General features: G+C 37.5%; 1 protein-coding gene across 6 annotated transcripts in view; it reads left to right on the top strand.

Moving 5' to 3' along the window:
- The window catches only part of STOX2 (storkhead box 2), a 142024-nt gene that overhangs the window by 114325 nt on the left and 15155 nt on the right, over positions 1-12544 (top strand). For 3 of the 6 annotated variants that reach the window (XM_088056655.1, XM_088056656.1, XM_088056658.1), the window contains one exon: positions 8366-8518. In XM_088056655.1, coding sequence (XP_087912781.1) covers positions 8366-8518 — 153 coding nt within the window. Of the gene's footprint in view, positions 1-1440; positions 1508-1830; positions 1965-2165; positions 2307-8365; positions 8519-12544 lie in introns of those variants that run through there. The other 3 variants (XM_014262972.2, XM_014262983.2, XM_014262979.2) reach the window with 3 other exon arrangements.

Raw genomic sequence — 12544 nt, 5'->3', positions numbered from 1 at the left:
CCTTACACTTGTAAATTAATCTGCTATATGGCTTTGCTGCCTAACAACCACCACAGACCTGTAACCAAAAATGATTGTTAGTTGTATAACCCAGCTATTCACTTGTCCTCTTGAAACGCACAGATCTGTTTTAGGCTTGATTGGACTCCTCCTCTGCCAGGGTTGTTGTGGAGCCAGGGAGGTGGTGACTTTCGTATTTAATTCAGTCCTGAGCACCTGGTGTGTTCATTTGGGGAAACATGTAGGAGAACTGCCTGTTCCAGCATAGAACAGGTGGGTCCTAAAATTCTGTGTTTCAAAATTTTATGGATTATGTGCCTTCGATGCTTCAAACTATTTCAAAATGCTTGGAATGTAGGAACCTTTTAAAAAGTGCTTTGTTGCAAAACTTTTTCTTTTTGCACCTCCATTTTGGCATATTGGTCTGATTTTGATGATTAGGTCATGACTAGAAATAGTTACTTTTCAGTAAAGGCAATTTTAAATGTTTCCTCCTTTTAAAACATTTAAATCTCAGAACAATCAAAAAATATTCCTCTGAAACAGCAGCAGCTGTCTCTCATCTCATACACTATTCCTATTTCTTCTGTGTCTTCCTGATGCTTTACCTTAGCATATCCTCACCAAGCAAAGGAAAATCCGGCCCTGGGAGTGAGATCCTGACACAGTGACCTCGTTCTGAGCCTTACCTTCTTTGTCAGTGGTAGCAGAAGCTGAAGCAGCTCTGCTGGCCCTCGGCACTTGGAGCAGTTTGACATTTTCTGTCTGGCATGGTTTCAGGGCTCACTTTGTTTTAAGCCCAAATGGTGAATGGGATAATGAAAAATAAGCTCACAAGAACTTGTCCACTGCTTCTAATTTTTTTGATTAATAGTTCACAGAAGCAAAACTTTGATCTAGTGTACAGCAGAGCTGCTTATTACATTTAGGTCTGCAGCGTTCTTCAGGACTGACAAAAGAGAGTAAATTTTTCTTTTTGATTAATAGACCTAAAATTGGTGTCATGATAAACAGTGAATAAAGAAAATACTGCGCTGTGTAAGTATCTGTATGTCAATGTATGTCTGTGCATTTATGTTTCTGTGTATAGGGGGAGTTGTGCATTACATCAAGAAGATATGTTAGGGGTGATTTTTTTTATCTTGACTAGAGGGTTAAAGCTTTAACTTGCTTTTGCTAATGCATGTAAATAGCTTTCTTGTCCACTTAATGAGAAGGCTGGCTTGTTATCCTGTACAATGCAGCTGGGCACTGTTCCAGAAGCATAGGCACTTCATTTCAAAGACAAAGAAGCCAGCGCAGACACAGGGAGAAACCTGGAACATTGCGCTGTGGATTTTTTCAGAGCGATGACTCATTTCAGTTCACAAAGGATTCTGGGCAGGGTAGTGAGAAGTCAGGTTGGCTGATCCATTCCTATGACTTCACTTTGCAGAGAGCCAGGGAGAAGAGGAGTGACACTGCAGAATCCTGAGGCACTGCAGTGGAGAGGTGCTTTGCAAAGACTGTGAGTGCCTTCGGAACAGGGGGTGGTATTAGAACGTGATTTCAGCCATTCCATGAAAACAGGGCAAAGAGAAAGAGATGTTTTCAAAACACTGTGTGGGAGTTATATTTGTAGTCCCTTTTAGATTCTTCTCCACCTCCTCTGTAATTTCTTAACCATTTATTTCTCATGCTTATGTGAGAATTGCGTGAAATAATGTTCCTTTCAGTGGACCTGCTTAGATAACTGCATTTTTTTCTTAAGTATACCCCTATTTCCTGCTTTAAGAGGTGGGTGTTTAGCATATTAATGCCTAAAAGCATGCTTTGTTTTTCTTCTTTCAGGTCCTGTGGCACTGACCTATGCTGCATTCAGCCAGCTTCCACAGTGATATAAGGCCCCAATATGCACATTGTTGTTACATCACAGCTTCTCTGGATACTGTACTGGAGCATGGAACCAGACCATAGGGGTTCAGGTAAGTCCCCCTTTTTTAACATATTGTGTGCCAGGAATATAGACATGAACATTTATTTAAAAACACATTTGAAAAATATTGTTTGGGGAAACACATTCTAAAGCACACAATATATTAAAAAAACGCAGTCCCCCCCCCGCACCTCCTTCCCAGGACAAGCAACGCTACAGAAATCTCCTCAACTGAATCCTCTGGGAAAGTTCCGTGCTCCAGCAGAAACTTTTTACGATCATTGTTGTAACACGTGCTGGGATATCACTTTGGATCAGGAGGCAGCTGGCCACAGGACATGAACAAAGAAAAGGAAAATTAAATCACAGGAAATACACAGGATGAATACATGTAAGACAAATCTGCTGACTGTGGGTAATTTAGCACCTGTTTCTGAAAGTTAGTGCCACGCGGTGAACCTGGAGATCATGATTTTACCTGAGTCTGAATGATTAAAAAGATCAGTTTGCACAGTTGAAGTTGGTAACTAGTAAGGAATTAGAATTCTGTTTAGGTTTGCTATATTGGTTATACTAAGTTTGACATGTTTTCTTTAGGCTGTGTAGATTTGGGATGGTCACATTCTTGGAAGTGTTCATTATTTATTTTGGTGGGTGTGCAGTTCAGATATGCAGAAGGAGCTTGCTGGTTAGTGAATGAATGCGTTCCTGCATTTGTTGAGCCTTTGTTTAAGCTGCTCTTAAATAGGAATAAATGGAAAAATCTTTAATGTATTTTTTTATTGTTGTTACCAGTCCTCTAATATGTGTAGCTGGCCAGTAAACACAACCTGCAGCTTTTTTCATAAAATACTCCAGGAAATGTAGCTTAAAAGGAGGATTTAGGCTGTGTCTGGAAACAGCACAAGCAACATTACTTCTAATTTTCTTTGTTTCTGATTTTGCGAGTGAAATGTGATCTTTTCTTTGTTAGCATGCTAGTGCAGATTCAAGGTATTTCATAGTAGTCTGGTCAATACCAGAGAAATCTGCATATTCTTCCTTTTTTCTCCTTTTGTTCAATCAAATGGGAACATCAAACTTAAAATGGCAATCATATATCCTTGTTGTGAATTCACATTAGAATAAGTTTGCTACATCTATGTAAGTATTCTTTAATTAGTATAATTCAGTCAAGTTGGGGTTTGGGGCAAAAAGGGGGTAATTGTGCAGCCCAGGCCAGACATATAAGTACTTCAGCATCTGTTGCTTCATTAATTAAGTCAATCTGAAAGTGTACTTTTTCTAGAAGAGACTTTTTGCTTTCAGTATATTGGGAAAAAAATTATAATATTCTAGGCCCTCCTTTGCCCATTAACAATAGTTTTGTTTGAAAATGACCTTTCTGTAGTTCCTCCCAGGGTGAAATCATAGGCAAGTGTTGATCAGAATAGGATGTTGGCAAGAAAATTTTTGTAGGGGATTTCTGTTGCAACCACCACTACAATCATGAGATGCCATGAAGTTACTGTGTTCTGGCTCAGTGTTTTCTGATTAATAATGTCATTCTGTAAGCAACAAAAGTAGTGAGTCAGATTTCCCTTGATAGATGCTTTTTGACTGGATTCTGTCCCATCTAGTGAGAGGTTGCTATGCCTGAAGCTCTGTATAGATGTAAAGTGTAGCAAACAGTTGTTTTAGAATCACTACTCTTGTCTAGTGAGGCTCAACCTCCCTGACACAGACTGTGATTGTGCAAGTCTCATTTTCTGTGGAAACCAGGCTAAAAATTATGTTTAACGGTTGTCTTGAGCTGTAACAAACAAAAGATTAAAAAGGTATTGAGAGTCTGAAGAAGTGAAACTGGGCTTTGACTTCCTGTACTTCACAGGATGCAGAGTGTGAATCAGGGGTCTTCTCCCTGTTTCAGAGAAATAGGGTGTATAAATTGTAATGTACTATGATTTTGCACTGTAATTTCTTTAATTCATTCACAATGGTTCTACTGAATTGGTTCCATTTGTAAGTCAAGAGGTGATTTTTCAAGTAATCTTTATGCAAACTTCATGAGACAAAGAGTTTGACTTCCAAGCCACTTCTTTCCAGCAGTAAAATTACTAATAAAAATTCTGTCATCAGTATGTAGTTGATAGTTTAATTGCTGATATGTAGTACAGAATGTAGTCTGCCTCATTTTCTCACAAAATGTTGTTACCCAGACTTGCAGAGGACAGACTCACTTGATACACTGGCACAGGAAAAGTTCTGGCTGGTGGTGGTTCAGGATGTGAGAATTTTTATTCCCAGCCATGTTAGACCGTCAATTTCTCATCTGTATGTTAAGGATAGTTATGGTTCTGAGTTTTTCAGAGTATTTGAAAACCATTGAAGAAAAGTGCTATGTAAAAGCTAAGTGTTTATTTTATGGGCTACATAATCTTTTGTTCTAAGTAATAAAAATAATTTTTCCCCCCAGGCTAGTGATACAAATCCCCAAGGCATTAATGAGTACAATTCCTGTTCACTGTTTCTTATGTGCTTAAACATTCTTTAAAATTGGATGTCACTTAATACAAGAAGTTTAAAAAGCTTTTTTTATTTTTTTTTTTTAATTGTTTAGAGAGGGGTTTGGAAAGACATTGCAGAAACAGAGCTGAAGCTATTATATGTGTGTGTATATATATATATATATGTAATATTTAAACAAAACATGCAGTCAGCTGGTGAAAACTTTTCTCTGAGCTCCAGTTTTCATTTAATTGGGAACACAAACATATGAAAGTTGAGGCTAGTAATTTAATTTCAAAACAAAGCTGCTTGAGACAAGCATCAGTTAGAGCTAACAGGAGCCATATGCTAGATGTTTTATGTAAGTGATGTGGTCTTCAAAAAAATTAGGAAAAGCATATTTGCTTTTTTTTTTTTTTCGAGCAGATCTTTCCTAAAGAAGTTGTAGTAAACCTTCTGTTCAACAGCCTAACAGTACTTATGTGTGTAATTGATGTTAATATATTATATCATCTCATAGATGCAAGATACTTGCTGTTACTGTGCATCAAAGAAGTTTGTTGACTTAAGTATAATCACAGAGTGCATGTGATATTCCAGAGCCACAGGACAGTCAAGATAAAATCTGGCAAATTAGAGCTTCCCTGAGTAAGGGGAGTTTGACTTTCTGTCACTAGGTCTGCTCAAAATATGTGCTAGCCTTTTTAAACAAGAGCTGGTAACTATCTCCAGCAGACAGTTATGAACAACTAGCTATGGAGATCATTCTGTCACAGCAGAGGGGAAACGACAGTTTCCTTGTCATAATGAAGAAGGTCGAAGAGCGCTCTGTGGGAAAGAATAAGGCTTAACTCACGATATTCCCTAACAAACAAGAAAGGCCCTCACATAAACCAATATTTATTAAACATTTCTATTTCATTTAAAGCCATTTAAATTACGATTTTATGGGCAATTATAGTAATGTTTGTAGTTAATTAAATGGTTGTCAAGCTCCCAAATATTTGCAAGCAGGATGTGTGTTACTGTGGTACACTAACTCTTACATGCTGTGCTAGAAATTGTGTTAATATTAAGGAACCAATACTGAATATTTTGTATTGAGGAATTATGTGAGGTACAGTTAGTATTTCAGTGGGAATTCCTTGCTTGTTCCTGGTGACAGGAGTCCTGCAGGCAGAGGTCAAATTCAGTGCAGACTGGATGTTTTCTGCTCACTAACCTAGAAAGCAATTCCATGCTGAAGGCCTGCTTTAAAAGGAAGAATTGTGCAAAGTTACTAAGATCAGGCAAATTTTATTATTTCTTCGCTTGCACTTAGCCAGTTTTAAGTTAAGAAGTCCCGACTGGAAGTGATCTCAGAGGTGGATCTCTGCATGCTCTTGGCAGTCAGGGGAGAGGGATGGGCTGCTCCTGGGCATGAGCAGATCAATTGTTTTCTGAGTTCTTGTTCAGGCATCCCTCTGGGGGCAGCTACAAGCTGCAGAACGAAGTTTCAAGTATAAAACTTCTTGAGTCCCTTTCTCACTTCAGGAAGCTGTACAGTATGTACATTCTTTACATCCTAAGTATCATTCTGGCTTGCTGTGAATGGATCATTCCCATGCAAGGGAAAGAAAGAGGTCTTCCACCTACTTTCCCATCCTGGCACCTGTGTAGGTGTCACTGAGAGTTCATGGCTGGGAACAGGCACAGGGATATTCCTGCCAGGCTGCTTAGGTTTAAGAAATTGCCAGGTCTTTAATGATACAGATAAAACAATTAAGAAGTTACTGCCCTTTACCTGGATGCCCTTAAAGCTGCTCTATCCGAGGCAAAACCAGGACATCAGAGAGCCCATTTCAGTGTCCAATGAACCTGATAAGATTAAACTTCAACTCTGGCCAATATATGCCAATCTGTCTGACATTGCACTGAGCTCAATTCAGTAGCTCTCACAAGGATACCCATGACACATAATCTTTGTGTTAAAGATGGTAATTTCTTAAATTACTTTGCTAAATCTGCATAATTTTTACCTTAATTCTGATTTTTCTTAGACATGAAATTAATCTTTAAAGAAACTGATCCCCTGTACAAAGTGTATGGTGACTGGTGATCAAAGTTGGTAAACTTGTGTCTGTCTGATTACAAAGACTTGTCTGTGAACAAGTTTAAACAGATAAATGAACAGTTTAAGCAGATATAATTATTAGTAAATAGTAGTATAATGACTGTGATGTTCTTCATCCATACTCAAATGATGAGTGAACAAATGGTGTTGCTCCCAAGTCATATGGAAGCATATCTCTCATGTTATCCTGTAAGCTGTGTGTCATCTTCTTTGCCGTTGTCTGTAATGCATGTGGCAGGAATATACTTCTAGAAAATACACTTTCAGGTGTATTTGAGTAAAAAATGTCCAGAGAATGTTATATTTTAAAGTCATAATTCCATGGTGAGATAAGAATGAGGAGGATCTTGGGCTTCACTTTGTTGAAGCTGGAAGAATGCTGTCGTCCTGGGAAGGGAATGCAGCATTGATCTGGTCAGGCCTGATTAAGCAAAAGCAATCAGGATATAGCATAGCATGAATGTGTAGTTTTAAATCATTCTTGTGTCTTGGGTAATGTGTATCACTGTTGTAGAGCAGATTGTAGAGCTTGTGATTGAAAAATATTGCTCATAAGTCTCGTTGAGACAGCTATGCAGTTTACTACTCTCACCAATTTTTTCTCTCCAAAGCACTGAGTATAATGCCAGAGTAAATGCATTTTGATAATCAATTTCATAAGCTGCTGCTCTTGTTTAGTAGACATAATAGGAATATAGAATTAATGGGGCAAATATTAGATCTTCTGAATTAAGAATGAAAATTTGAATTAATTTCTAGTAATTTGATTCATGATTTGATCACAAGGTGTTGCTTTGTGACAGCAGAAATAAGTTGACTTTCCTGACATTTCAAAGCCATTTAGGTAGCTCTTAATCCCTGGCTATTGACTGACCTGTGGCCAGAATAGGATTTATACTTAAGCACCCTTTGTTCTGTCTGTTACTCTTTATCACTCCTTTTCCACTGGCAAGGAAAATATTTTAGCCTGTTGCTTTCCTCTTTTTTGAGATCACTGGGGAGCTGTTACCAGTTCAAGAAGAGTTACAGAGCAGAATCAAAGATTTATGTACTTGGCTAAAGCATGTTAAAATGTGCTTGTATATATATAGTCATGCTAGTATTATAAAATTGTAATTTCTCCCATAACTTCAAGATCTTTTAATGATTTTTTTTTAAACTACAGGCTAATGAACAGTTTGTAAGACAACATGAGAGAAGTTATAACCAACTTAAATTTCAGGCGTCCTGAAAACCATTAAAACTTTTCTTCCAAAAAAATATGTAATTTGTACGAAGACATTCGACACGTAGATTGAGGAGAGGTTTATTCAGGTTGTCAGTCTTTTGTATTTTGATGTTTTTGAGCCTATGAAAAGTGTTCTGTGCTTTATCAGCTGAGTTAAAATGTTATTCATTAACTTAGCAACACTTTTTTTGGTCTTTGTTACTATTAATAAAATATACTTTATCAAATTGAAATGGTGGGTGATCTGTACTTTGAAAGGGGAATGGATTTTCCTCTTTTATATCCAGAGAAATATATGCAACTATTTTGTTTGTGCAGTTACTTAGTAGGATGTTAAGCAGCAGGCTTTACAACCATAAGTGCTAATTTATTGGCATTTTTCTGAGTCTATTGTACCATTTGAGAAACTATGTATAGTGTATATCTCCCATTTCCCAAAGTTCTCTGTGTCTTAAGTTTTGAAATAAGCTGACGGATGGGTCTCCATTGTAAGAGTTTTATCCCCAGCTCAGTACAAAAACTAGAGATCTCTGAATTTTCACCAGCTGTATCTCTTCCTTTTTGTCCTATGAGCAGATTTTTAAACAAAGTGCTTCATTGCACATCTTTTGTCTTTTTACAGGTGATGTATCACCCATCAGCATGTCTCCCATCACTCAGTCACAGTTTATTCCACTTGGGGAAATCCTTTGCCTGGCCATCTCAGCAATGAACTCTGCCCGAAAACAAGTCACTCAAGAAGCATTAATGGAGCACCTAACCACCTGCTTCCCAGGTAACTGGTCATTAATAAATCATTGGTCAGATGAGCAAGTCTATAAAAGGGCAGTTAAAGAAACCCCAGTACCTTCTGCACGGGAATATTGACTAATCCTGATGTTCTAACCAAAAGTAAAAGGAGACACTAGGGTTCCAATTTTGGAACTTTTTCTTTATTCTTAAACATATAGAGAATTGAGTTCTCTTTGATAAGACCATTCATGTGAAATGAATTTTGCAGGGCAAATTCTTGACTTTATGTAAGTAATAAAAATTACTTGGGGTACTAAATAACAAAGTATTGTCTTGTTTCTTTTTCCAGAGAGTATCAGAATAAGCTTGTTTGTGATTTTTCTCACAAAATAACCTTTTTTATCATCATAGCTAAAGGAGTACAGGGCTTCTTTAGTAGCTATGGAGACCAAAGCATGATGTGTCATAGCCAGACCAAACTCATTTCACCTTGTGGCTTTCAAGCCAGTTGTAGCTCGCTCATAAGAGTTCTGTTGACATCATTCAACCAATTCAGGTGTCATTGTCCAATCTCCGAAGAGGTAACCTCATGGAGGTCTCCATAAAGACCTCTCTCCTAAAGACCAGGTTTCCCACACAACTCCATGGCTTCCTTCACCTAGGACAGGCTCTCAGTGTGTGGCCTGATGCAAGTCGTAGAGTCCAGTTACGATGATGTGCCTGCTTCAGGGGGAGGTTATATTTAAAGTGAAAGGACCATGTCAGCCTGCTTTCCAGGAGTCCTCAGCTCCTTCTTGGACACAGTTCTGGCTTTTGCTTCTGTACCCCCTTGCTTGGAAAACACACAAAAAAAGACATCTCCACAACTAAACTAAATGTTCTGGAGAGCCATAGATACACTTGCTGTGTTCACAAATGCTGGTGTACTGTTCAGAAGGTATTCTTGTCAGCATTTGATATTTATCAAATGGTAAGTGGAAATTGTCTTGGGTTAAAGATACTGTAATATCACAAGACGGGAATCCTATAACAAGAATGTACTCTTGAACATGCTGCTTCTCTTCTGGCCATCTGTATCTGGAGTGGGTGAATCATGCAAAATGCATCTTGTAGAGACGTTTTACATTGAAGCACTAAAGTGCAGGGCAGAGGGTTTACTGCTCAGGAGAGCAGAACTTTCTCATTTGTGCTTTGTGTGATCCTGGGCAAGATGTTCACCTATCCTGTGACTGAGTTTACAGTTCTCTAAAGTAGTTGAGAAACTTCTCCATTGTACCTATTTTATAGCTGCAAAAAAGTAGCTAATTAAAAATACCTCAGTAGGAAAGCTATTGATGCATCTGTCTCATCTAGGCAGCCTAACCATAGCCATGTTTTGATGTCTGGAATTTTTTTTGCTTACATTTTAGAGCAAGAGTTACTTAAAGCCTTGAAATTTACATGTCTTTTGCTATAACTGATACTGAGTTCTGAGAATTTAAAATATAAATCTTAATTGAGAGCTGTGTTTGGAATAAACAATTCTATCTGACATTTAATAATTGCACTTTGAAAAAAATACTGCAAGCATATTTTGTAAATACTGGCTTTCTCTCCCTATTTGTAGTTTTGTTTATCAGGCTGATTTTGAAAATAGTGGTAAAAATTGTAAGGGTTAGAGTTCAAAGAAGGCACAGCTCATATGGTAATTCTTTTAATTCATTTTGATGATTTTTTTTTCCCCCAAGTTATCATTTTTATGTATGTTATGTACTAGAAGAATTTCATAAATTGCAAGTATTTTTTCAATTATTTTATCAATATTTTTATATAAACATTGTTGCATGGTCGAAATGCTAATTTATTGGTGGCATCCCTTGAGTTTCCTGGGAGCATGATTATAGTTCACTTGGTGTGTTGTGCTATTCTTGTTAGACAGAACCAAACATGAAAAATAATTCAATAGGCTGGATTATTTTGTAGACGTTGCTCAGACGAAGCCTGAGGCAAGTTAGCACATAGTCTCTTGCTGCCTTTTTTTTTTTCCCCACTAGCCATTAACATGTGAATTTCTCACATGAGATTAAAAAAAAAAAAAAGATAACCTCACTTCCCAAAATGTAGAGAAAATTATTTGAAGGAAAAAAAATGCACCCTTTGTTGCCCGATTTTTTTCTCCTTCTCTAGAGAAATGCCTTTCTCTCCCACCCATGACATATTTAACATAGGAAGTGTACATGTTCTCTCAGTGCATGAGGATTATCAAAAAATTTTCTCCTTTCCAATAAATAGAACTTCTTATGATGACACTTTTCACTTTTGCCCAAACCCCTATAATAAATCAGCTGTAGCACTTTGAGTATCTGTATTCTTTGTGGCTACTGTAAAATACCTGATGTCCTCTCATATTCTGATAGTTTATTTTTCCTAAGTAGGTGCTGATGCTCTGAGGGAGAGAAGAGCATTGCCACTGTAGATGTGTCTGTTATTATCACATAACCTCTCCGTATCTCCTCTTGTAGCAGCACTTGTCTGCCTGTGTTGTTTGTGCTTTAATGAACAGATGCTTCACTGAGTTTCATGGTGAAGATAAATTTCCTAAGACCCCAGATGCTATTCTCAAATGTGCCTAAGAATAATAAAACCTTTTCTGTAGTGCAGGGTCTTACAGTTGCTGTCTAGCCCTCTAGTTTGCTGAGCCATTGTGCAGGCATGAATCTGGGCCATGGCTCTATCTGAAATAAGGTATGCTAATTATTTATAACATCACATAGCAACCACTCCACATCTTTAACTAGTATTTCATGAGCCAATCAGAGTATTTCTTTTATCCCTTGTTAAGCCTTAGCATCAGCTCAGGAGAAAATCATTTTAGCAGATTTAACACCATTTAAGTACTACTTCAGATGTATTTTTCATGAATTTATTTTATTCAAAAAGTTTGTATTGATAATGCACATCTTATTTGTGGTTTTCGTTATTTGTCAGATTTTTAAAGAAGCAAGAGAGCTGCTCCTGCATGTGCTTCCATTATTCTAACTTAAACAATGAAATGGTTGTACAGCCCTACTTTGTAATTTATTGACCATGGTTTAAATCCCATACATTAAATGTAAATCTTTGAAATCCAGTATAAGGAGCTAAGAATGTAACCCCTGTTCTCTGTTTGGTAACCAGACCCTCTTATTTGTATGAACCTGGAAGAAGACAACATCAAGCCTTAGTCTGTCCTGCCTTTAAAAAGGATATTTGTCTTTTTTTTTGCCTCCTCAATTTTGTCCATATACATGTTTAAATAATTTTAAGACATTCAGAATTTCGGTGTAGAAAATACTTGTGTATTCTCCTAGGTTGCTTTTGAAGCAAGCGGTTTTCTGAAAGCTGGCAAATTCCTCTGACAATCACCTTTATAACTTCACTCTTTAAATATATGAATTATATGTGTAGCACTTAAAAGAAGTGTCTTACATTAACTGAGTTCACTCTAGGTCAGTGTGCTTTGTGAGCAGCAAACAAGACATAATCTTCTGTCTGGAAGCTCACTGGATGGCATAGTAGACTCTCTTGAGATACAGAAAATGTACATGTCTGATGATTCAGTGTCCAGACAGTTTCTGCTTTTGAATTATTAAACGACTACATAATCTTAAATAACACCACTGCTGTCATGCAATATTTTATGGGCTAGAATCTGTAAGCCACTGGGTTTTTTCCCTTGTTCTTATTTAATGGAGGAAGGGAGACCATAAGGAGACCTTTGAATGCAGGGGGGTAGGTCGTGTATAGACATTATGTGGGCAGATTGCTTTAAAGAGGAAAGTCTTGAGGGAGCCAAGAAATCTGTATTCACTCTGGATCCCATTGTTCCTTTTTTAATATCATTGCTCCTGTTGGCCACAGAGGAAAGCCTAAGCTGAGTTTGGGTCTGTTTCTGTTTTTATAAGTACCTAAAAGAACTTGGAATAAAACCCATAGTTACTCTTAGCTGACAGTGCTGAGCTTCCAAGATCTGTATCTGCTGTCATCACTGCTAGCTTAGTGAACCACAGCCCGGACTGTATGCTGGGAGTGATAAAAATGATAGGCTTCA

Source organism: Pseudopodoces humilis, chromosome 6 (assembly GCF_049639895.1).
Source record: "Pseudopodoces humilis isolate 2021_Gansu_Grassland_sample_001 chromosome 6, ASM4963989v1, whole genome shotgun sequence".
Classification (NCBI taxonomy): Eukaryota; Metazoa; Chordata; class Aves; order Passeriformes; family Paridae; genus Pseudopodoces; species Pseudopodoces humilis.
Note: the sequence above shows the minus strand (reverse complement) of the source record. Positions and strands in the feature narration are given on the sequence as shown.